The sequence below is a fragment of the Pristis pectinata genome, chromosome 31 (assembly GCF_009764475.1).
Source record: "Pristis pectinata isolate sPriPec2 chromosome 31, sPriPec2.1.pri, whole genome shotgun sequence".
Lineage (NCBI taxonomy): Eukaryota > Metazoa > Chordata > Chondrichthyes > Rhinopristiformes > Pristidae > Pristis > Pristis pectinata.
The window spans coordinates 12,065,169-12,092,041 of NC_067435.1; the positions used below are offsets into that span (position 1 = coordinate 12,065,169).

At 41.5% G+C, this 26,873-nt stretch overlaps 1 protein-coding gene across 1 annotated transcript; it reads left to right on the plus strand.

The window, feature by feature from the left end:
• The first annotated feature begins 723 nt into the window (after positions 1–723).
• Positions 724–25,120, plus strand: LOC127585044 (surfeit locus protein 4-like). The gene is made up of 6 exons (XM_052042175.1): positions 724–1,037; positions 9,203–9,389; positions 17,243–17,319; positions 18,709–18,752; positions 19,833–20,019; positions 23,215–25,120. The coding sequence occupies exons 1-6, from the start codon at positions 987–989 to the stop codon at positions 23,479–23,481; spliced, it is 813 nt and encodes a 270-aa protein (XP_051898135.1). The 5' UTR covers positions 724–986; the 3' UTR covers positions 23,482–25,120.
• The last annotated feature ends 1,753 nt before the right edge of the window (positions 25,121–26,873 follow it).

Consider the following 26,873-nt stretch of genomic DNA (forward strand, 5'->3'; position numbering starts at 1 on the left):
GATTGAACAGAGCTGTTATGCAAAGCAGTCAACCGACCTGTCATGCAAAGTAGTCACCCAACCTGTGTTTGATTCCTCCAATGTCCAGATAGCTGTGAGCTTGTAATGGCTATTGATACATTGGAGATGAAAATAGGATAGTTAAGAAAGGAATAAGTCAGATATGAGCCATGTAAACCGAGAGCAGGAAATTGGCAGCAAAGTTAACGAGATGGAGACACAAGAGACTGCAGATGCTGGAATCCGGAGCAATAAGCAATCTTCTGGAGAAACTCAGCAGGCCAGGCAGCATCTGTGGAGAAAAGCAGACGGTTCATGACAGTTAGCATCATGTAAACATTGTGCGCAACCAATATTGCTCCCACAACAGCAACTGATTCCTGCGTTGCTTATGTTACAAAGGTAACTACGCTCCCACAGTACTTCTGCGTCTGAATAGCGATGAGCAGAAGCAAGCCTTCCCCAACGACCACATTGACTTGGCGAGGCCTCTGACCAGCCTCAACTCTCGCCACGTGTTGCTCTCCCAATGGTCCCTCAAGAGGACGCGCGCCGATGGAGGCGCGCTCCCGCTCCCGCCCCTCCTCCTGTATCTGCGGCACCGCCCCCATCACGTGTCCTGGAGCAGTTCTCCGGCTCCAGCAGCCCCGTCACTTTTGCGTCCGCATCCTCCTCCCCTCCCCTCCCCTCCCCTCCCCTCCCCTGCCGGCATATTCCCTATTGGGTCCGCGCTTGCAGGCCGACTAACACTCGCTCTTACACGTTCGCTTTCTCCCCCCCACCCCATACGTCACAGACGGTTTCTCTCCTTCGCGTCCGCTTCGATGTCTGCTCTCCCGCTGGATTCCCCCCGCGCGCACCCGGCACGCGTGACCGCGCTCCCCGCTACTGACGTGGCAGTGGGGCTGGAGCCCCGCCCCCTCCGCCCGGCGGCCCCGCCCCCTCGCGAGCCCGAGCGCCGAGAGTGAGCGGGAGGCGGCAGCGACATGGCGGCTCTGACTGATATCATGGGGACCGCCGAGGACCTCGCCGACCAGGTACGTCCCCCTCCCTCCCCCCCCCAACCTCAGCTTGGCCTCCCTATACTAGCTCCGTCGGCTCTGCCTCGTCCCTCCTGCCCTGTCGGGGCCGCAGCGTCTGCTCCCTCCCTATCTCCCCCGGCCTTGTCAGGGGGCTACAGCTCAGGCTTCGGTTATCTCCCCCCCACCCCATCAAGGCCCAGTCAGGGTGCTGTGACCTCGGCCGTGAGTCGGTTCCCTCAGCCAGGCCCTGGGTGTTGAAGAGGTTACATCCACATTGATCCTGGCTCCATTCAGTTGGGAATAACTGTGCACTTGGTGCTGTGGAAATAGTGGAACAGCTGTGAAGCAAAAGTTACGGTTCCTGAGCCGAACCCCAACAGATCTACATCAATCAGTATTTAACACACTTAAGAAATATTTCTTTTTGGAGATTAACATTACCCAGAAGTTTGCATTTGACTTGTTAAAGCCCTATTTACACATCACCTTTGATGTAGCAAAAGCTCCCGCTGTGTTTCCAAACAAAAATTGATGCTGAGCCCCATAAGGAGATGCAAGGACGGGAGCCCAGATGCTTCGTCAAGAGGTGGGTTCTGAGGTCTTAAAGGAGAAGGGCTGTAGAGTGATTTGGGGAGGGAATTTGAGAGGTTGGTGCCGCAGCAGTGGAAATTGAGGGTGAGTAAGATGTCAGAGCTAGGGGATTCAGAGATCTCGGAGAATTGTAGGACTGAAAGAAATTGGAGGTAGGGAGGGGCAAGAGCATAGAGGGCATCAAAAGCAAGGATGAATGTTTTTAAAATCAAGGCTTTACCTAACTGGACTCCAAGCACAGAGTTAATGCGTGAAAAGGGTTTGGTGTGAGTTGAGATACCGGCAGAAGAGTTTTCAATGACCTCAAGTGTATTCATGGAGTGTGTTGGAATTGTCTTATCTAGAGGTGACAAGGATGAAAGAGAGTTTTAGCAGTCAGTGAGCTAGGTGTAATGGCATCAGATAATATGTCTGAGATGGAAAAGTGGAATCTTCATGATGGCATAGATCTGGGGTCTAAAAATTAATGCAGGATCAAATATAACAGCAAAGTTGCAAACAGATGGTTTAGTTTTAAAACAATGTTAGAAGAGGACCATTTGGCCCTTTGTGCCTGCTGTACCATATGGTAAAGTGATGGCTGATTTTTACATCTCAGTGCCACTTTCCTTTGCTCACTCATGTCCTTTGTTTCCCTTAATATCCAAAAGTCTATAGATCTTGATCTTGAATGTGCTCGGTGACTGAGCTTCCACAGTCCTCTTGGTTAGAGAGTTCCAAAGGTTCACTACTCTCTGAGAGACAAAATCTGTTTTCATCTCAAACCTGAATGAATGACCCCTTTGACTCTGATTCCTGAATCTGGTCACTTCAGCCAAAGGAAATATCAGCCCTACATCCACCCTGTCAAGATCCTTTAGAAGTTAGTACATTTCAATGAGATTATCTCTGATTCTCTTTAATCCCTCTCAGATAATCCTCGCATTCCCAAGAATCAGCCTGGGGGAACCTTTGTTGTATTGCATCATCAAGTATATCCTTCCTTGACCAGATTTATATGCCATTCTCCAGGAGAATTATAGCACAATTAGGTATAATTTTAGTAAAATGCTTTTAATCTGGTACCTGAATTCCCTTGCACTAAGAGCCAGAATTTCATTTTGCTTTCTAATTGCTTGCTGTACCTGCATGTGAGCTTTGAATGCTTTGGTAATATGAGCATACAGATCTCTCTGAATACTTGGTGTTTTTTAGTCTCTTACCATTTGAAAAAATATTTTGCTTTTCTATGTTTTTCTGCCAGAGTGAATGACTTAATGTTTCTCCACAATATTTTCTATTTGCCATGCTGTCACCCATTCAGTTAGCCTGTCTTTAATCCCCTTGGAGTGTGTCTGCATCCTACTGACAGCTAGCACTACTGTCTAGCTTTTTGTCATCACAAACTTGGATGTATTGAACTCAGTTCCTTCACCCTACTAGACATAGCCTTCTAACCTGAAAATTGTCTGTTATTGCCACTACTGTGTTTTTCCTCTGTTAACCAGCCAGTGACTCATATTTTCTACCTTATCGAAGGCCTTCTGAAAGTACAAATACATGATGTCTACTCATGCTATCTTACTTACAATGTCGGTTACAACCTCAAACAAACTCTTAATATTTGTCAAATGTGATTTCTCTTTCATAGCTCCACGTTGACTGTGCCCAATCTATTATTATTTTCTAAGAACCTTGGTGCCACTTCCCTAATAATTGTTTAGAGCAGTTACCCTCTTACTGACACAAGGCTAACTCCTCCTTAGCTTTCCTCTCTTCTTCCTTTCAATCGTGGGGTTATGTTTTCTACCTCACATTCTGCGGAAACCGTTTTACAATTTATGAAATTTTGGAAAATGACAACCAAAGCATCCACTGTCTCTACATCCTTCGCTTCTAAATCTGGGGATGCAGGTCATCAGGCCCCGGGAATGTATTGATTCCCTGTCCCATCAATTTCTTCAATACTGTACAAATACAGTATGTTTTTAGTAATAATTTTGTTTACCTCTTCATTCTGTCCAGAACAGAAGGGTATCAGAGAGAAGAATGAAGCTTTGAATGGAGTATGGAGTTTGTGAAGAGGAACAAAGAAATGCCCTTCGTCTTCTTAATATTATTTTCAAGAAAGTTTTGATCAGCTAGTACTGTGTGTTTGAGACTGATTTAGAGCGAGGGGAGGAGTCAAAGAGGTTGTGGTTAGGTAGAAACACAAAGTACTGGAAGTACTCAGATGGTCACAGAGATTCTGTTGAGAGAAAAATGGTTAATGTTTCAGCTTGATGATCTTCCATCAGAACTTAAAACCATGGTGTGAAGGAGCTGGGCATTGTCGACATACATGGATACAGTTTTTGGATGATGTTGCCAAGGTTCAGAATGCAGCTGAGAAACAGGAGGGAGCTACTGAGGTCGTAGTGGAAAACGGTTATGGGAAGAAAGGTTTTTAACAGATTATTCTTGGGCTACAGCCAAATAGACAAAAAATAGAATCAGGCAAGTGGTCCCACGCAATTGGATGATGGCAGAGAGGCCTTGGAGCTGGGTAGTGTGATCATTGGTGTCAAAGGCTCCTGGCAGGTTGACGATGAAGGAGTGGTAGGTGTAGATCCCCTTTGTCATGGTCACAAGGTGTCAGTAGTGACTTTCAGATGTTCCTCTACTGCAGCTAGAGTGGGAAAATAATTAAAAGGATTAGTTGTGATGAAATAGCCCCAGGTTGGGAGGCTCCAACACGTTCAAGGATTTTGAAGGGGAAGAGTTAGAACTGGGATGGTAGTTGCAAGGACTATGTAGTTCTATTTTTAACAGAATGATGATAACAGATTTCAAAGAAACAGGGGATGGTCTCTGAGGAAAGGACTGCTAACAAGAACAGGTGCCCTGGGAGCCAGGATGGGAAGTTTAGTTGTCAGCACATTTAACAGAATAGTGTCAAAGGAGCAAGAGGTGAGTCTTGTGGATGAGATGGGCTTAGAAAGCTTACATCGGGAAGATGGAAGAGATATTGGTGAAAGCTGCAAGTTCAGGACTAGAGTAGGGGAGCAACCTTGTGAGTTTTTCCCAGTGGAAGAGAAAGTTTAAAAAGAACAATGCATTGTGAGATGACAGTTTAAAACCTGTTCTGGAGAGAGCATGAACGTTTGTGTGTTGGCCAGTGATTCAATAGCTTGTGATATGGTAATATACACTAAAACAGATGTTGTACTGTTTGGAAAACTTTGCAGTATTTGGTTGGAAGGCCTAAAAGCCTTCCACTAAAGCCACATTTACCATGTCAGATTAGTTCATGAAGATCATTCTGGGTCATCAACTTCAAAGGTTGGTTTGGAACAACATAAGAAGTCCATTTTGACGTTAAACATTACTGAGTTAAATGTCCTTTCCTCAGGACGTTATTGTGTAGGGAACAGAGTGTTGTTGTGTGGAACAATGTTTGACCAGGGTTGCCAACTCTTGAGGAACTCCATGTGTACCATTTAGTGCATGAAGTGACTGCTTCTCAGAATCAGAGAATGATTACAGCAAGAAAGGAGCTATTCAGTCCATTGAGTCTACATTGGCTGGGTGCAGGAGTAATCTAACTAGTGCCACTCCCCCTCTCTTTCCCCATAGGCCTCAAATTCTTCCCATTCCAGTTGTAATCCAGCTCCTTTTTGAACACTGCAGTTGAATTTGCCTTCACTACTATCCCTGGCAATGCATTCCAGACTCTAACCACTCACTGTTAAAATGTTTTTTCTCATATCACTTGTAGCCAATCACCTCATTCCTAGTAGTCCATCTGTCTGCCAATGGGAAGAGATTTTCCTATATTTATTCTGTCTATACCCTTAATAATTTTAAATATCTCTATCATATTTCCTCAGCGTCCTAGGTTTTAAGGAGAACAATGCTTCTCCAGTCTTTCCACTTAACTAAAATCTTTCATCCCTGGAATCATTTTAGTAAGTCTCCTCTGCACCTTCTCTAAAACCTCTACCTCATTCGTAACATGTGGCACCCACAACAGTATTCCAGTGATTGCCAAACTAGTATTTTCAAGGCTCATCATAACTTCCTTGCCCTCGTACTTTATTCCTCTATTTATAAAACTCCATATTCTGTAAACATTTTTTAACCACATTCTGTATCTATGGTGCCTCTAATAATGAACAAAGCACACATAGCCCAGATCTTCCTGTTCTTGTATCATTTAGATTTGTGCCCTTTCTATTGCTTCTTATTATACTTAACAAAATGTAACATGTTTCTCAGCATTAATTTTCACTGGGCACTATCTGCCTCTTCCTATAGCCTCTATATCTCCTGGAAGTCCATTTTGTCCTCCTCACTTTTCTCTGAGCCTCCAAGTTTTGTGTCATCTGCAGATTTGGAAACTGCGCCACCTAAACACAGGTCTGTGTCATTAATAGACAATAAGAAAAGCTGTGGTCCTGGTACTGATCTCTGGGGAACTCCACTGTACACTGCCATCCAGTCTGAAAACAATCTTTCACCACTACCATCTGTTTCCGGTTACATAGCCAATTTTCCATCCATGCTGCTACTGACCCTTTTGTTTCCATGGGTTTCAATTTTGATGATAAACCTATTATGTGACACAATGTGTCTCTTGGAAGTCCATATTCACAAGATCCACTCATTTCTCTCATCAATTTTCTCTGTTACTTCATCAATTAACTATCAAGTTGTATACAATTTGCTGTTAACAAATCCATGCTGGGTTTCTCCAATTAATCTCCATGTGCCCAAATCACTGTTATTCTGTGCCTATTTTTGTTGCCATAATGTTACCCACCACCAAGCATAAATAGACTGGTCCATAGTTACCGTGTTTATCCCTACATCCTTTGTTTTAGCAGGGGTGTCACATTAGCAATTTTTTAGTCCTCGGGCACCACCCTGAATCTCTAGATATTTAGAAGATAGTAGCCAGGGCTTGTGCAATTTCCTCCCTTACTTCCCATGGACCAGGTGATTTATCCACTTGAGGTACAACTAACCTTTCTAATTTATCAATTTTAGCCCATGCAGAGTCTCAACTACGTCTTCCTTTATTGAGTCGCCAGTTTGTGATTAATTAATGGCCTGACGTATTTTCCGCAACATGGATAAACCAAGTAGCTTCATTGTTGCATGAGAAATTGTATGTTCCATCCAGACTTTTCAGGGAGAATGCATCATGTGGTATAATGATGTATGGTATAAGTTGGCATTAGCTCTCAGTAACACAAAAGTTGGCCTGTGCTCACAGGGTTAGGAAAGCAAACTTAAATGTGTTTGACCACAGCTGTAAGTAGTTCTTTTTCTTCCTGGGATTTGGACGTGGCTAGAAAGCCCAGCGTTTATTGCTTGTTCTTAATTGTCCTTGAGAACCACTGGAGACACAAGAGACTGAAGATGCTAGAATCTAGAGCAAAAAATGAACGGGGGAACTCAGTGGGTCAGGCAGCATCTGTAGAAGGAAGCAGATAGTTGATGTTTCCGGTCAAGCCCCTTCATCTGAACTGAACGATAGAGGGCAGATGGCTGGTATAAAGGGATGAGAGGGAGGGGTGGGGCAAGAACTGGCAAGTGATAGGTGGATCCAGGTAGGATCCGGATAGGAGGAGGGGTTGATTGGCAGGTGGGGGAGGGAAGGGTGGAGATAGCGATAGAGGCTGGGAGGTGATTGGTGGAGGCACCAAAGGACTTTAAACGATGGAATCTGATAGGAAAGGAAGGTAGAACAAACCTCTGGAAACCACCTTGGGGCAGGATTTCAAAGTGCAGTAAAAGATCTGGAGTCATATATAGTCTAGACTGGCTAAAGCTGACAGATTTCCTTCTCTAGAAGATACTGGATATCTTTTACAGAAGGAAAGCCTATCTGATAAGTTTTAACAGTGATCTTCTTCTTGAGTGGGCACCGTTACTGATACTAACACTGGAGAGGAAGCAACTAATCCTTAACCCTGAGGCACTGTCAAAGATAATGTTTCGTTACATATTAAATAATTATATATTTAGAGGATACAGTAGCATAGTGGTTTTTACTGGGCTGGCATCCAAAAGACAGGACTGTTTCTCAGAAGATGTTAGTTTAAATCACACCATGGTAGTTAAGTTAAATGAATCCTGGGATAAAATGTTGTTTCAATAATGTGGGGCATAAAACAATGTGGTTTTTGTTGAGCCTTTCAGGTTCACTGATGTGCTTCATGGAAAGGAATCTGCCATCCTCATCTGATCTTGCCATATCTGACATCAGATGCAATGTCCTGGGGGGGGGGAGTGATTAACTGAATTAAAATTCCACAGCCGCACATGGTAGGATTTGAGTTTGGTCCTCTCCATCATTTCCCAGAATTGTCCTCCATGTGTTGATACTTTCAGGATAGAGGGGTTCATCAAATCGGGCACCAAATTATATGATACTGATGAGTGGATTTGTGGTGAAATTGTTTATATTAAACCATAGGACATGTTTCAAGATGGTGGGAGTGGTGCACCATGTAGCCACAATATTCTGTCGCTAAAGGTAAATTATTTTATTAGTTTGGAAACGGCCACATTCTAAGGTGACAGAAGTTTACTGATTAAATGGTGTATTGTGGAGTCACCGACTCTTAAGCACAAAAGCCATCATGAAGTGAATATCATTATCTATAAGACTATAAGAGGAGTGACAAGAAAGACTATTATGCAGAGGGAGATTCTCTACCAGAAATTGTATCCTTAACCTTTTCTTTAAAAAAAAATGGGTAAGTATTTCCAAAATAAATTTAAAAGACTGAAGGGTATGTTTCATTGTGCTGCAACTGATGTAATAGTCTGAATGGTTTACTGTGTTTATGATACTTTGTGGACCGTGTCTGAAAGGTGATGGTGTTTCTTGAAAACCACTTAAGCTTTCCTTTATGGGATTAATCCATTGTGACATTATTGCCTCATAGGTACATGCTCACCCAGAACCCCAGCTGGTTTGATAGGTATATTTTTAAACAAAAACAAATCTTTATTGGTTTAAGTACAATGACCTTTGGATTTTTTAAAATTTTGTTAATAAGCATCTAAAAATTATCAGACTAAGCTCCAAGTATCCAACAGAATAATTGAAGGACAAAAATCTTTGAGATGCAATCTCATTTTACAGCTCACAGAAGTTTTTTGTTTATATTATGTTTCCTTGGTGAATATTTCTTTTCTACGTGCCTTTTTTGTCCATAGAATAACATTGGCCAAGTTCTACCTCAGGGTTACTTGTACTCTTTGAACTTCTGTAAATTGATTCCTATAGCCCACACAACTGCATTCTAATGCTATCATTTAACTTTTTATTTTTGATTTTCATAAGGGGTATTCATTCAGAAAAGCTGTTTGTTCCTCAGTTGAGTAATTTCATTAAAGAGTTAGTGCATTCCATTTTCTGCCTTTTATTGCACTTTCCAATATTCTTCTGTTTTTGTTCTAAAGGTAAAGTAACTAACCAACCATCTGGTGCAACAGAAATGATATTGTCCAGGGCAAGTGCAAAATACCCGGACATGATTAATTAATAGGTACTTTGTATAGTCCGAATTTTGTTTGTTGTTTTGAGAATTGCTACATTTCTGTTCATTTTCCAGTTTCTGCGAGTAACAAAGCGTTTCCTGCCTCACGTTGCGCACTTGTGTCTGATCAGCACATTCCTGGAAGATGGGATTCGCATGTGGTTCCAATGGAGTGATCAGCGGGATTACATCAGCACCAGCTGGCACTGTGGGGCCTTCTTTGGCACTCTGTTTGTTTTGGTTAACATGATCGGGCAGCTTGGTGAGTCATTGTGATGGTAGTGAAGAAGTTCACAGCATGCTCAACTGTATATAATTTGGTCATATCAGGTGATGGGCGCAAGATTCTGTATTTGGCTGTAAACTGGATCAGGTGTTCAGGTCCAAAAGTATTATTCAAGATCTTGTTTGGAATTGTATTACTTCACGGTACTTTTGTTTACTCACAGGATGTGGATGCCACTGGCAAAGCCAACATTTATTGCCATCTACAATTGGCCTTGAGCTAATAGTGGTGAGCCACTACCTTGCACCTATTGTAGTCAGTGTAGTGAAGGTGCTCCTAATAGTGTATAGTAGTTTTGGTAGAACTGAAGGTATTGCTGGGCAAAGTTCATGGAGCTGTTTAGGGTCAACCACATTGCTTTGAATCTGGAGTTGCCTAAAGGCCAGACTAGGTAAGGATTGCAAATCTCCTTTCCTAAAGAGCATTAATTAGGGCAGCCTGGTTTTATGACAGTTACTGATCCTAGTCTTTTAACTCCAGATTTTTATTTAACAATTTAAACTTCCCAGCTGCCATGGTGAGACTTGATCTCATGTCTCCATGCCTTTGCATCACAAGTCCAGTAAGAGTACTGCTTTGCCATTATCTCCACTGAGTCTGAGGAAAGGGTTTAGACTATTTCTTTCCCCATCCATCTCCTCCCTGCCTGCCCCTCTTTTGAGTTTACTCAACCACACTATTAGCTCACGGTTTACCTGTAACACTGTTCAGTTTCCCTTTTCCCCGTAATGCCCTTGAAACTATTACTGAAAAAAACACCTTTCAATCTATCTTGAAATTTTCCGTTGACCTGGCACTTACCTGATCCACACATGGATCGACGGATTCTTGCTGAAATGACTGTTCATTGTGTACAAATCTAACCAACATTGTCCAGCAATAAAACAATTATGTGCGTCGGTTGAAAGTGCAGTCCTGTTCGTTCACTGGCATAGCAACCGACAAAGCTGTTGGTTAGCAATCAGCAGAAGATACTGTAGCTTAATGTAGTGTCCTAATAGGAATCAACTAACTTAATGCAGACTAAAGAATTGAAGCATGTATCTTTCTCATCTGTGTGCCTCAGTAATGCAGTAGGTGGTGAATTTCCCTAGGAAGTGGTTTTGTATGACAGGGAAATCAATTTTGTAGATTTTGCATCTCCCAGTTTTCTTAGCTAAGTGATGATTGGAGGTGAGGAGGAAGTCAATTGCCTTGAATCAGCCAAGCATTAAATTTATTTTGTCGGAAAACAGTTTGTTACAAGGAGAAAAAATGTAATAGATAGGAGACAAGGAAGTGTTTATGAAAACAACAACAGATATCTTCACATGAGCCATCCAACTTTTGGTCTAATCAGGGGAAAGGAGCTCTGAGCAGAAACACAGAGATAAATTAGGAAAGGGCCACTAAGCGGTGGGTGACAAGGTCTGTTTTATGAGAGAATTCTGAAAGGCAAAATAACTAAAGAACAATCACAGAAAAGAGGAATAGAGTGATGTCAAAGGTGGATTGTAGAAATACGTAGCTGGAGAAGGTAGCTCGAGGACATTTGAAAACTGAGGAAGTGTGAATTAGCTGAGGTACAGGGAATAGAAGGATTTTGAGAAGAGCTGATGTGCATGCAGAGCAGGGTATGAGCAAGAATGTTTATGAGCTAAGAGTATATGTTGAGCTTGGGAAGCTGGTGGGAATGGCTTTCAAGTGAAGACTTGAGGTGATTAAAGAGCAGGAGACCAGTAGTGCAGCTATGGTAAGGAGTATTAGTCGTCTAAAAGTAGGTCATCTTAGTGTTGCAGAGGATGTGGGTTTTGAAGCTCGTCATCAAGCAAGATAGTTGCCAGAGGACTATAGTTAGAGGGGCCATGGAAGTCTAAGTGAATTGTAACTTACAGAGGACAACATTGGAGAAGAGTCAGAGTGTTAGGAGCAGTGGTGGAGAGGTAGGGATTCAGACATGTGATGTTGCAAAGATCAAAGATGGCAATTATTTCTGTAAAAATTATGCAGCTGACTATTGAAGAGCCAGAGCTATGGATAAGGGGTGACTAGAAAGGTGTACTAGGAGAAAGTCCAAGACATTGAGAAACTGGGTAAGTCCAAAAAGAGGATTTAGTTTCAACAGCATTGAAATAAAAGAAATTTTGGAATTTCCAGGAATTGATGCTGAGCATGAGGCATGCAGTATTTTCAGCACAGACACAGGCCAGTTGTCGTAACTGATCTAGGTTTTAATTATACTCCACAAGAGCGTACAACACCTAACTTAATAGTACCCTATCACCATGTACCCCTCTGCGTGGAGTACAGGCTTTATTCTTTAAATCTACACCTTTTCGAGCTGCAGTCCTACATTGCCCTCCAGAATGCTACGGTTGTCCCCAGATTATCACCTTTGTTCATTCCTCCCACTCCTCTGCCCACTTTTTTTTCGTGGGGGTATCTCCATGCTTCTCCTTGCCTTCCCCCACTTGACTCTTTCACTTCTTGCTACCACTCCCCCACATCGGTGAATGATCTTTTTTTAAACCCTGCTTTTATATAAATATTTGTATTGTACCTTTTTTCTTCTGAACTTCTTAAAATGGTTTCCCACTTCAGTCTCAATAAGCTTGGAAATTTGTTTCTCAAGTTTGCAATCAAATTGTGGGAATTCTTCTTTCATCTAATTTGGGCAAGCAACAGCATAAAGGTGTAGGTTATTAAAATATTAACAGAAACTGTTTATTTAAAAGAGTGGTTAAAAATAATCTGTACTGATGCCTAAATGGAATGCTGTCTGCAGGCCAGGAGAGTGGCATTTAGATGCACAGAAGCAGAACCACCCACTGCAGTGTGTTCTTGCAGGTAATGTGAAAATTACATCATACTTGCAGCTGTATATTCAGTTTTGTACTGTGGTCTTGTGCTAATTGTTCCTTTATCTTCGAAAGATTCTTGCTTAGAGAAACTTTAATAAAAGCCCCTGGTATAAACAAATACAAGTTGCAACACTAATTCTATATGGAAGATGTTGTGTAGTGATATCTGCTATGATGTAATGTGGGAGGAATTTTTTAGCCTTCACCTTATCATCTTTGTCATTATTATCTTTCACTTTGATTTCATGTTGCTAACGTAGGTGACTTTACAGATGGTTGTAAAGTGTACATTGACATTCTGATTAATGTTCAGGATTTATTCCCAGGGACGAGTGTGCTAGTGGAATTGGTGCTAAAATGGCTCATTATAGCATTTATAAATACGGTGTTGTGCTGGGAACCTGGTGCAAAGCCCTGCCTTCCCTACTGCTGCACACTACTGTGCCAAGGAATTTGTTTGAGGTCTAATCCCTCCGCTGGCCTTGATTAGTGCAGTGTAAGCCACTGAGGCAATGTGCATTAGCTGCCAGTGTTGGGTGGGACAAGTGCTGTGATGCAAGCTGCTGTCTCCCTTTCTCTTTGTTTGGCCGCACAGTTCTCCCAACCCAAGGATCTCTCTAACAGGCTCAAAGTCCAGTAACCATCCCTGAGTCTCGCATCTCAGCATTGTGTGGCTGCGCTGTCCATGTCAGCCTGCATTACACCAGCACCCACAGGCAGCCATTGCTCATTGTCTCAGTGGTTTAATCATGCAGCAATGAGATCACCATTTCATTGCTTTGGATGCACTAGTGAATGGTTGGGGTTCATTACCAAGTTCCCTGTTCACCAACACATGTGTAAGCAATTTTGTTTTAACGGGGTTGCATACCTATACGTGACTCCACTCTCGGATAACAGCACTCTGCGTGGTAGCACTGAGTATAGTACTTGCTTATTGATTGTGTTGGGCAGTTCATTTTCATTATTATCAATGAATAGTTCTCAAGGTCTCAATAGTTTTATTTCTCCAAGAGAAGTGTTGTAACCTACAGTCTTGGCTACAGGAGAACATTGGAAAGATATAAAGTAATATTTAATTATTAAGATTTAATAATTTTGGTAATAAAGGCCTTATTTTGCTCCCAGATGCCACCTAATTTTAGTAATTACTCCAATGTAAGTATTTTATACAATCATTTAGTTCAGTAGCTTTAGCTTGGTAGGCTGAGTGGTTCACAAGAGTCAAAACACAACCCCTTTCTATGCCTCTCTAAACCAAGCTACACAAGAATTTAATGAGAAAGTTGGGGACCAGAGAGACACCAGGTATTGTTTGCTCAGCAGATCTTCCCATGGGAGCCTTGCGCTTGAGTAAGTTCAGAAAATGTGGTGCAAGTCAGCAGTAACCAAATCTGGGAAGTCCCCCATGATACACAAGCTAAATCTCTACAGTTTACCATCACAGAATATTTTTATGCTCACTGCTACGTGTCCAGTAAAAACACCATTCCCTACAGATTTTATAGAGGATTATCCAGAACTAAATGGGTAGGACACCACAGGGTAGAATAACTGTGACTTGTCTGGCCCTTCAATGTGGCCTGGTTCAACACACAAAAAGTACTGGAGGAACTCAGCAGGTTAGTCAGCATCTACGGAGGGAAATGAACAGTTGACGTTTTGGGCCGAGACCCTTCATCAGGACTGGAAAGAGGGCAGAAGCCAGAATAAGAGGATGGGGGGAGGAGGAGGAGCATGAGTTGGCGAATGATAGATGAGTCCAGATGAGAGGGGGGAGAGTTGGAATGATGTGAGAAGCTGGGAGGTGGTGATAGGTGGAAGAGGCAAAGGGCTGAACAAGATGGAATGTGATAGGAGAGGACAGTGGACCATGGAATAGAGGGAAGGAGGTGGGGAACCAGAGGGAGGAAGATGTGGGTGATGGGCGGGGGAGGAGGAAGAGAAGGGGTAATAGGACCAAAAGGATAAGGGAAAATAAAGGTGGGGGGGAATAGAGGGGAATGGTTACTGAAAGAGAAATTGATGTTGATGCCATCATGTTGGAGACTACCAAGACGGAATATGAGGTGTTGTTCCTCTAATGTGCATCTAGCCTGGATGCCTGCTTAATCAGTAACAATTTCCTGAAGTACAGAAGGCTCAAACAGCTTGGGTATCTGATTGCTAAATCTGAAAACCATCCTTGTGTAGCTATGTGCATCACGTTAGAGCAAGTAAGAGACAAAGTGAGAATATTTGTGTGACGGGGACAATTCTCTGTATTCTGCTCTTCAGCTCTTCCTTACTCGCACTGTGCTTTTGGGAGTGAGTGGTCTCATCTATACTACCCAGGCTTTATAATGGTCCATTCTTCTGAATTTCCAGCTAGTCACAGGTGACACTGTATGTAACATAATATACCAGCAGCACTTGGTGTAACAATCACCACTGCAGGGGTGGGCTGGGAGCACTGAGAGCACTTTGGATCACCAATTAAACGACAGCAATTCCTTAGTTTACAAATTTTTGCTGAACGCTGTTGACTCTTTGGAGTATGACTTTGATTAACAAAGCTCTTTCTGCAGTAAAAGTGTGTTGTTCTCTCTGCATAGAAAAACACTGTGCAGAAGTATCCAAAATACATTTTGCTCAGCCTTTTTAGATTTACGAAATTTCACTTAACGAAATGTTTTCCAAGTTGCATCTCCTTTCTAAGTCAAGGAATTGCTGTACAGAGATAGGCTTCAGTGCAGCACTCACACATGAGTGAGTAGCAGTTCAGGATGAGCATTGCTCTGGAAGTTAAACTGCTGAAAACCCATGCATGCCGTAGGAAGGGCTTTGGAGGGTGCAGAAAAACAATGCAAAGCATGGTTCCAGTAAAGTGGGACTTCAGTTTTCTAAATTGACTGCACCTAAAGTAGAGTAGACTGAGATAGGATTTAACAAATGTCCAAAGGTCCAGATTGAGTTTATGGAGATAAACTGTTCCTGTTGATGGAGGGATCAAAGAACCAGGGGGATAGATTTAAAGTGATTAGCAAGAGAACCAAAGGTGATGAGGCAAAACATTTCTAAGCAGCAAGTAGTTCAGAATATGCTGCCTGAAAGGATAGTGGAAATGTCTAATTGTCTCTTCAGAAGGGAGTAGAGTAAGAAATTAAAGGGAAAATATTTGAAAGTGTTGAGGAAGAGAACTGAGGAATGTGACTAACTGGGTTTCTCAAATGAAAAGGTGGGATGGCATCAGTAGGTTGAATAGTCTGCTTCTGTGCTGCTAATGTTTTGTGTTGCATAAGATGAGGAAGGATGGCAACAACAGCCTCTCCAGTGCTGGGTACAAGTCAATGCATGGTGCTGCAAGCTGCCTCCATGGATTTGCAGTCAATGATGCGCCACTGAGTATGTGAACTTATAAATTAGTAGGGCACTCAGTCATCAAGTTTGCACTAGCATTTAATGAGATCGTGACAGATCTGATTGTAATCTCAACTCTATATTCCAACTACTCGCAATAATCTTCCACCGCCATGCTGATCAAGTAGTTATCTACCTTGTTTTTTAAAATATTCAAAGACTCAGCTTCCACCACTCTTTTAAGGGGGAGAATTCTAAAGACTCGTGACCCTGTGAGGGATAAAAAACAGCTCATCTGTATCCTGAACGGGTGACCCTTTTATTTTAAAACGGTAACGTCCCCTGACCCTAGGTTCTCCCACAAAAGGAAACACCACTTGATACAAACCTATCCTGTTCTTCCGTAGGCAACCCTCCCATTATAAGCTTTGGTCTAGTAAACCTCTGAACTGCTTCTAAAGCTTTAACATTCTTCCAAGTAAGGAGATCACTGCAGCACCGGTATCACCAATGCCTATATGGCTGAAGCATAACCTCCCTACTTTTGTATTCAGTGCCCCCGGCAGTAGACAATGACATTCTGTTAGATCTCATCATTACTAGCAGTACCTGCGTACTAACCTTTTATGAATCATGCATTAGGACACCCAGGTCCCTCTGCCTCTTGGAGCTCTGCAGTCTCTCACCATTTAGATAATATGCTTCTTCATTTTTCTTACCAATATGGACAATTTCACTTCTCCATTTATACCGCATTTGACAAATCTTTGCCCACTTAACCTATCTATATCTCATTATGTCCTCTTCACAACTTATTTCCCACCCTTTGTGCCATCGGCAGATTTACCAACCATACCTATTGGTGTCTTCATCCAAGTCATTTCTCATAAGTTCTCAATTTTTAAAAAAATGAGGCCTGAGCAACAGTCTCTGTGGCCCATAACTTGTTAAATCTTACCAGCCAGAAAAAGACATTTTTATATCTATTTCCTGCTTCACGTTGGCTAACCAGTCTATCCCCGCCAATACGTTACCTCCTACACCGTGAAGTTTTATTTTTCACAATAACCTTGGATACATTACCTCATCAAATGCATAGTGCATTCACTGGATCACCTTTATCCAAAGTGCACCTTTATCCAAAGTGCAAAGTACTCCAATAACTTGCTCAAACATGATTTCCCTTCTGCAAAACCACATTGCATTTGCCTGATTATCTTTCTAAATGTGTAAAAGCGTAAACAAGAAATAATCAGTAATGGATGATTTTTATTTGCAGTCATAGAAAATTAATGGTACATACTTTGTGTTGTACTTGGATTTATCTTCCTCGTGTTCACTTCATCAAAATAAATTAATAAAAATAAATATTTGCCAAACGCAGGCAAATGGGACTAGCTCAGTTAGGCAACTTGGTCGGCATGGACGAGTTGGGCCTGAGGTCCTGTTTTCCGTGCTGTGTAGCTCTATGACTCTAAGAGATGTGGTTTGAGATAGTGGGTATGCACTTGAATTTTTCAGTCCTTGCTAATTTCTGACGAAGCTAGGTAAGTATTCATTGAAGATGTTTTAGATAAACTCTTGCAGGCAGTGTTTATAACTTTGTTGCTGTGAAGTATGTTCTGTAAGTCACTTGTTTTTTTTAAACAGGTGGTTGCATCCTAGTGCTGACTCGGAAGTTTGTGCCTTATGCTTGCTGTGGTCTATTTTCACTCATTGTATTGCAGGTAAGTTCCAAAAACCCACCCAGGACAGCAAATCTATTCTTTCTCTCGTGAAATATAGAAGTACCTCTTCATAGAACTTTCAGCCTTCCCTCCATCTTCACACTGGAGTTACTAGCCTGTAGGATGTGATGATGCTGTGTTGTTAACACGTTCTGCCTTCTAGACAAGAAGGCTGTGTGCTGATGGACTGGAATTAATCACGTTGCTGCCTCCATGAGATATATTACCTTGTTTATGTTGAAGAAAACGTTGTAGTCCCAATTTAATATTCCCTCTGAGTACAGTACATGGTGTCTTATTCATCTGATGTTCTCTTGGGAGGGTGCAACATTTTGCCAAATAAATTAGCCTTTCCCAATGTGCCATGTGAAAATAAGTCTCTTAAGCTGTTGTCAAACAGAGACTTGTACCTGGTTTTTAAACTGTACTTCTTTGGGTTTTCTTTGATTTTATGTATGCTTGATTTTTCTTTTTCCTATCCAGCCTTGGTTATGGTTGACAGATATCAAAAAAGTGAAATAATAATATTTTCCACGTGCCCTGAAGAGTACTTCCCCTGCTTCGAAGTCTTGTCGGTAATGGTCTGATAAACAGAATTGATGAAGATAACAGCAGCATTATCATTGAGCCTTCTCTTTCATCCCAAACAGCCTTTAGTCAAAGGTGAAGCTGTGAAATATGCAGCTGTTGAAATATAATACATTAATGTGTATAAAAATAAATAAATAAATGCCTCCATCCAATGAATTAGAGCTTAGAAGTTATAAAAGACGTGATAAGAGTGTAAGCTGTGACTTGTTGGGCAATGCAAGTCCCACCCCAGAGAGAGTACATTTTGGAGAGAGCGTTACATCTCAGGATACTGTTTTGGATGAAGCAAAGCTGCTTGTCCTCAGGTGGAAGTAAAAGGTCCATCTTTCAAAGAAGAGCAGAGGAGCTATCCTTGGTGACCTGGGCCATATTTATAAAAACAGGTTATATGGTCATTACTGTTGTGAGAGCTTGCTGTGCATAAATTGGCTTCTGTTTTTGCTGCATTACAAATTATTTAATTGACTTTAAAACAGACACCCTGAAAAGGTCTTAAAGTGCTTTGTAAGTGCAAATCTTTGTAACTAAGCAGCAATCAGTTTTGGGGGTACAAATCTGAGACCGATGAAAGGCAAGTGATGCTTAAGAGATTTTATTTTTACTTGAAACACAGGAGCAGAATTTATAATTTGGTATATACTTGATAAAGGAAAAAAGGGGAATGAGGAAAGGATATTTGTGTGATAAGTCTCCTGTCCTATAACACCTAGTGATTCCAAGACGAATGTACTTATCACTTGCCTTGATCGTTAAGGTTTCAAGCAATAATGCAATTTTGTTGCTTTTTTTTCCTGACAGACGATTGCATACAGTATTCTCTGGGACTTCAAATTCCTAATGAGGTAAATTTGTAGGTGTTATTGCAAACTCGGCAGTTACTAAAGATTTGCCTTCAGGTGTGAAATTATATTCTCATGATTCCTTGTGTTGGCTAAACTGAAGATCCAGTTAGAAAGGTTTTTCTATTCCAGCTAATTCTTTTGATGAGGAAATTTTGAAATCCATTGTAAGAATAAGATGATCCAACTCTTGTTTATACATACCTGTACATAAACTTTTATAGAAGGAATAGGAGCAAGAGTTGGCCATCCAGCCTCTCGAGCCCGCTTCACCATTCACTAAAATCAAGGCTGATCTTCTCCCTTTGTGCCATTTCCCTGTAACCTTTGGCTCCCTTAGTGTCCAGAAATGTATAGATCTATATCTTGAATGGAATACCAACCAAGGCTCCACAGCCTTATTGGGAAAAGAAATACATGGTAAAGTTTGTAATTCTTTTCCCAATAAGGCTGTGGAGCCTTGGTTGGTATTCCATTCAAGACACGGATCTATACGTTTCTGGACATTGTGTGAACAAATTCCTTTTCATCTCAGTTGTAAATGATCTGCCACTTATTTGGAAACTATACTCTTGGTCCTAGACTAATCAAGCCAGGGGAAACATCTTCCCTGCATCTTGTCTGTTGAGCTCTTTAAGAATGTTGCGTTTTTCAATGAAATCTCCTTTCATTTTAAATTCTCGAGAATACATGCCTAGTCTAAGCTGCACTTCTCTTGGTTCTAAGCCAAAATTACTGAGATGTTGACCAGCTTCCCTGCATTCAGTTGGTATTGAGTCGTTTTTTTTGGTTATATGTGTTTGTGGATATTGAACTAAAATAGGTTGAGTACAATGCTCAGTCTGTGACTTGGCCTTTAATGATGCTTGCTTCCAAGGCCACTTGGTAATGAGACAGGGAAGTGCTAGAACCTGGGGATGAGAACCATTTTGAAGATGAGATTAGATGTCAGTGTCTCTTGTCCCAGCTTTCTGTACTTCATGGTGAATTGCAAATTGGAGAACTTTTGGAAGACGGACTCTGTTTTGCAGATTTTAGCCATTACATTTAATGACATGGAATCTCCTTTGACCCTTTATTCAGGAGTCTTGCACTTGGAGGTGGCTTGCTACTGCTCTTGGCTGAATCTCGATCAGAAGGGAAAACCATGTTTGCAGGTGTGCCTACCATGGGTACTAATTCCCCACGTCAGTACATGCAGCTGGGCGGTCGCGTCCTACTTGTCCTGATGTTTATGACTTTGTTGCACTTCTCCCTTGATGCACTAATGGTGAGTGATTTGAAAATGACCTCTATTTAAATTGCCAAATACTAGTTAATTTGGTACAAAACCTTGTATTGCAATATATTAGACAAGGGAGGTCTGCTCCATATAGTAAACAGGAAACTTCTACCTCATTGTTCAATTGTGACAATGTTGGTGAATAAATTGCAGCTTTCAGCCTCTGTGGTCTTGGTCCGAACTGAATTCAACTTCTGGAACCAGTTGTGAAATGTTAAAGACTAACTTTGCTTCTGTGTAACTACCTGTAACCTTACCAATCCCACAGTTGCTTCGTCCAATCCCACAGTTGTTTGGTTAGCATTTGTTCAGAGTGCCACATTGAAACCAGTAAATACCCAGCCAGTTAAGTAAGTAACGTCACCTATGGAGCTGCAGCCAAACTGATTAATAAGTTTCATTAATGTGATTGATATTTGATGATATTAGTGCATAGCAGTGTTTTAAAAATTAAACCTTGGCAAATGTAAGCCTTGTATCCCTTTTGCTAATTAAGATCAGCAAAACATTAATTTAACTTTTGGTTTATTATTGATCCAGGGAATGTTCTGATTGTAGTTTGAGTGCTTGAATCTTCTTGTTCATCCACATTGATTTCTTTCTGCCAGGACTTGCCCACTCCCTTTTGATGTGCAATAGCAACTTCCTGCTCCTATCAGTACAAATTTCTCAGCTTAGCATCATGTGCAAAAACAGATATAAAGCTTCAGATTTGATGCATGTGTGTGTGAGTGAAAAAAAATTGGGTGCCTAAGATGTGTGGGGAACCTGTAACATGTTCCATTTACCCCTCACCAATGCATTTGTTACTGCTCCAACAGACTCCTGCCGCCCTTCCAAGTTCTACTATCTGTAAACTTAAGGTCATCTAAAAATCTGGTGTCTGTTTCTTGACACACCAGGTCCCATTCACCTATCAGCTTTTGTGCTCACTGAGATACGCTGGTTCCTGATTAAGATATTTGCCTCACTTTTTAAAAAAAAGTAAACTTTACACCAATTATAATTGGTTTCTTACAAAGTTTACTTGGAGAACTAAAATTAAAAGGAGAATTAAAATCCTAATCTTTGTTTTCAAGTTCTTTCACAGGCTCAGTCCTCCTTTGCTCTGTAATTTCCTCCAACCCTATGGCCCCTGAAATGTAATTCTGGCTTCTTAAACTCCGTAAACTTAATTGTGATTTCTTGTATATGCTGCTTATTTGATGCTATGTGCCTGTGATGCTGCTGCAAGTAAGTTTTTCATTGCACCTGTGCATACATGTACCTGTGCATATGACAATAAACTCGATTTTTGACTTTAATTGCTCCAAAGTTGGCAGCCATGTCTTCAGTTCCTGAGGACCTGAGCTCTTAAATTCCATCCCTGAACCTCTCAATCTCTTTCTGTAAGATGATCCTTAAAACCCACTTCTCTAACCGAGCTTTTGGCCAGTTTCCCTTGTATCTCTTTATGTCACTCAATCTATTTTTGTCAATGCTCTTGCGAATTACCTTGGAATATTTTGCATTGTTAAAGGCTTGAATAAATACACAATATTATTACCCCTTTACATGTCCTGGGTTATGAACACCCAACTTATGGACACCTCTAGATACAAACGAGCTCCCATAACATTATTTAATTCAAAATTCCAACGTACATACATACATTCATTCCTACGAATGGCAGAACTAATTTCCTCTCCCCCCCCATTCTTTAGTAATTGTTCCTATCTGTCCTCGAACATGGAATTGTACAGCATAGGAACAGGCCCTTCGGCCCACTATGTTGCGCCGATCTAATTAAACTAATCCCTTTGTGAGGTATGATGATAAGGTAATGGCATTGCACACGGTCCATATCCTCCATTCTCTCTATTTTCACGTGCCTATATAAGAGCCTCTTAAACGCCTCTATCGTATCTACCTCCACCACCACCAGCGCCCCTGGTAGTACATTCCAGGCACCCACCGCTCTCTGTGTTTAAAGAAAAACTTGCCTTGCACATTCGGGGGTGGGGAGGGGGGGGAAGATACCAGCTGTCTAATCTATCTATACCTCTCATAATTTTATAATTTTATATACTTCTATTGGGTCTCTCCTTAGCCTCTGCTGCTCCAGTGAAAACAACCTTAGTTTGTCCAACCTTTCCTTATAGCCCTCTAGTCCAGGCAGCATCCTGGTAAATCGCTTCTGACCCTCTCCAAAGCTTCCACATCCTTATGTTTTATGTGCTTTTGGTTCTGTTCATTACAAAACTATGAAGATATGGTTACCATATCGAGTGATTTTTGTGTATTTTCCGACTTATGGACGTTGATTAAAAACAGAACCTATTTGTTACCCATGGGTGGCCTGTACTGTTAGATGCTACTCCCATCTGCTTATCAACTCTTGGCCAACAAGTTTATCCTGTCAACCGAGAAGTTTCACAGATGCTGATACTGGTTAAGGACAGATTCCTGCTCAGCAGTGAGTCATAGTAAAATAGTCCTGTTGTGCATTGGTATTTGGGGTGCTGCTCACTCCACCTTTCAAATTATACTTCAAGCCTGAAAGGGCTGCTGAGGCTAACTGGTTAAACTTACAAAGATCCTTGACCTTAGAAGATAAAGTGTGATGAAACTGAAGTGTTTTAAAATGATTAAAGATTTGATTAGATATATAGAGAGGAACAATTTCCTTGCTTAGTCCAGAACAAGATGGAATAATAAAATTATATCTCGATTAATCAGGAAGCACTTCTTCACACAGTCAGGTTCAGAAACTTCTACCCAAACCTTCTGTTGAAGTAGGTAAATTAAAATTCCGAAAACACTAAAGTTGATTGTTTTATTGGGCAAGGCTATTAATGGTTGCAGAAGTCATCAAATAGTTGAGATACAAAACATTGAATAGTGGGACAGGGTTGATGGGCCACTTCTGTCCCTCCCACTCATGGTTGTGTCATACATTAAAAGACCATGCAAAGATGGGACACTGTCGTCCACGGTGCTTTGTTTCATTCCTGGGAAGTGGACATTTACCAGCAGGCTTAGCATGAATTCCCTTGAGTAGAGTGACTTACTGGGCCATTTCAGAGGGAAATTCAACCACATTGATGTGTGTGGAGTCACATTTGTAGGAAACAGTGATGTAAGAGTATTTTGAAAAAGTGGAGTATTCCCTAAATGTATCTTGCAATGTTTTTTCTTCCTTAGATTCTTCAAGACATTGTTGGCACTACCTTGATAATTCTCGTGGCCATTGGTTTCAAGACTAAGTTGGCTGCTCTCACACTGGTCATTTGGCTCTTTGTGTTGAATGTGATTCAGAATCCTTTCTGGCGCGTTGCAGTTTACAGTCCCCTGCATGACTTCTTAAAGTATGACTTTTTCCAAACCATGTCTGTAATTGGAGGCCTTCTCTTAGTTGTAGCACTGGGGCCTGGTGGAGTCTCGATGGACGAACATAAAAAGAAGTGGTGATGGGATCCTGAGAAGAGAAAAAAATATATATATATATTTGTGTAATTTTTTTAATTATTTTTACTACCGTAAAGTTTCTTCGTCTGAAGCTTAATTTTTTTCATCAGATTTCTTTCATGTGAAATTTAAAAACCACACATCCATTTTCGTTTCCCTGTCAGTATTTGGGTATTAAGTCATGTTTAAATCGGTGCCAAAATTTACCAGCATCAGTTCTGGTACAAGTTTTCTTCACAGAACATTGTGGTACAGCCAGTACTGTGTGCTGATTGGCTGAGAGATATTTCCTTCCTTCCTCTTCGATGTTTCAGACAATGTATTTAATGAATTCTGTAAGCAAGATGACTTCATGGGTACTTGGAATATTCTCTTAGGTTTAATAGTAAAAATGGACATTGAAGGCACCATGTCTCAAATGGGTTATCTAAACAGGTGGCTCACGCACATTCCTCAATCTTGGACCTTCATTTCAACTGCTATCATAAATAAAACAACTATATCCTTTGATAAATTGGTCCAGTTTATCACGAATATCCTATCGACTGACCGTTTTAAATGAAATGACTATTCAGATGCTATAAACCTTAAAACATGATACAACTACCTTACTACAAATTGAAGTGCCTTGCACAGTAATGTGTTATTGTTTTGAATTTTAACTTAGTTCTTAAACAGAAGGCAACTTTATTCTGTTTGGTGTCACTCCATGATAGCACAGCAAATCTCTGCGTCCTTTTCCCGGCCAGACTGAAGACCAAATGTTTGTTTTCATTGTGGTTAATTAAATGTCTTTGGCAAGCCAGCACCCAATGGCTGGATAAAGGCTGGGCACAATACCTGTACACTGTGACGGGCTGAACAAGCAGTCAAGTAATCAACTGGAGCCAAGCTTTGTGTAACTCTTGAACAATCTTTTACCAGACACTGTACCTAAAATGCTCATTATTTGCTTGTCCTTTACTAACTCCTTAGTTATAGCCAACCTCTCTTTTCTATGTGTTGGAGGGCCAATTATTTTTATTGGTCATAATTTAGTAGTCAAATGTTCTGATATTTTTGCCACTGCCATTAGGCAACAAGCAAGTACTATGGACTGGGTGCATAGCAGCCTCCCTCCTCTTCTCTCCCATATTGGTTTGGAAGTGCCTATATTCTGTTAGGTGTCACTCCATGATAGCACAGCAAAAGTAAAAATTAGATATGTGAGGGATGTAGTAACTGTGTTTTGACAGCTGTGTGGAGTCACCAATAAAGTGAGAGGTCTGATAGTGATTAAGATATTTCAACGCTAGACTTTTCTGGTGACCAGTGGCCCCTGTTGCTGTTGACTTTCTGACTGCAGCTGCAGTAAGAAAGGTTCAGAACAGAGGAAGAGGAGACTGCAGGTTACACATGTATGAAATCAAAGTTGCAAGACATGCCAAAATTCAATGGTTTTGCTCTCTAAAGCCTGCGGTATTTGCCAAAACCACCTTATGTAGACATACAACCATTTTATAAATAGTTTTTAATGTGTTTAGTACAAATGTGTCTGAAGATTCTGCAGCAGTAAATGTAGGCAGTGCTGACTTTTGAATGTCTTGACATTGTGGCTGTATTTGCAGTTCTGCTGGATGACATTAAATGCATTGAAAAACTGTGGTTTGTTCTATATGGAATCTAAATTGTACAGCACAGGAAACTGCCTTTGGATCCTTGAACACTGCATCTGCACTTTCCACACCCATCTTTCTCTAGCCCTGCAAGTATTTTTTCCCTTGTGTATTGATTCTATTTCCTTCTGAAAGCTTTTGATTTCAGGCGGTAAGTTCTATATCATTAAGATAAGATATCTTTATTAGTCACATATACATTGAAACCCACAGTGAAATGCATCTTTTTTTGCGTAGTGATTTGGGGGGCAGCCCGCAAGTGTTGCCATGCTTCTGGCGTCAACGTAGCATGCCCACAACTTCCTAACCTGTACGTCTTTGGAATGTGGGAGGAAACCGGAGCACCCGGAGGAAACTCACACAGACATGGGGAGAACGTACAAACTCCTTACAGATGGTGGCCGGATTCGAACCCGGGTCGCTGGCGCTGTAAAGCATTACGCTAACCACTAACCCGTGCCTGCTACCTACACAAAAAAAATCACATCCCCCCTGTATCTTTGACCCATTATTTAGTTACATGTCCCCTGATTTCTGAAACTGTTCCCATCAGTGAATGGTTATTTCCAATTACACTACCAAAAGCTATCATGCTTATGGACACCTCCAACAAACTTCCTCTCAAATCTCCTTTGCTTCCACACCAAGAACCCCTGCTTCAACAATCTAGTTGAAAGTCCTCATCCCTGGAATCATGGTAGTAAATTTATTCTGCAACTCTTTGAGGACCTTTACATCCACCTGAACTGGATGCAGTACTTCAGTTGTGAACTACCAAAATGAAATGACAATAGGTGAAGCCAGAGTTAGCAGCAGAATGCAGGGCTACACAAGGAGTTCCCATGTGGACGATTTTGCAATTAAACACAGAACAGTACAGCACAGTACAGGCCCTTCAGCCCACGATGTTGTGCTGACCTATATAAACCTATTCACATTCTATTTATTCCCCTCTCTACTTCACCTCCCATAACCCTCTTCTTTCATCCATGTACCTATCTAAGAGTCTCTTAAATGACCCTATCATATTAGCACCTGCCACCACCCCCACCCCCCCGGGCAGTGCATTCCAGGCACCCACCACTCTGTGTAAAAAAAACCTACCTCTGACATCCCTCCCGAACTTTCTTCCACGCACCTTAAATGGGTGACCTCTAGTATTGGCCATTACCGCCCTGGGGAAAAGATGCTGGCTGTCTATGCCTCTCATAATCTTATATACCTCTATCAAGTCGCCTCTCCATCGCTCCAAGGAGAAAAGGCCTAACTTGATCAGCCTCTCCTCATAAGACATATTCTCCACTCCAGGCAGCATTCTTATAAATCTCTGCACCCTCTCCAAAGTCTCCACATCCTTCCTATACTGTGATATCCAGAACTGAACAATATTCCAGATGTGGTCTAACCAGGGTCTTGTAGAGCTGCAGCATTACCTCTCTTGAACTCAATCCCCTGGCTAATGAAGGCCAGCACACCAGATGCCTTTTTAACCACCCTATCAACTTGCGCAGCAACTTTGAGGGATCTATGTACTAGAACCCCAAGATCTCTCTGTTCCTCCACACTGCTAAGAATCCTGCCATTAACCATGAACTCTGTCTTCAAGTTAGATCTCCAAAATGTATCACTTCACACTTCCCCAAATTTAATTCCATCTGCCACTTATCCGCCCAGCTCTGCATCCTGTCAATGTCCCGTTGCAACCTATGACAACCTTCTGCACTATCTACACCACCAACC

Bases quoted from the DNA above. Each gene is read 5' to 3' on its own strand.
- LOC127585044 (XM_052042175.1), top strand. From the start codon at position 987: ATGGCGGCTCTGACTGATATCATGGGGACCGCCGAGGACCTCGCCGAC. The intron at 9,390-17,242 runs GTGAGTCATTGT...TTTTTTAAACAG, and splicing joins TAACATGATCGGGCAGCTTG to GTGGTTGCATCCTAGTGCTG. The intron at 17,320-18,708 runs GTAAGTTCCAAA...TTTTCCTGACAG, and splicing joins TTTCACTCATTGTATTGCAG to ACGATTGCATACAGTATTCT.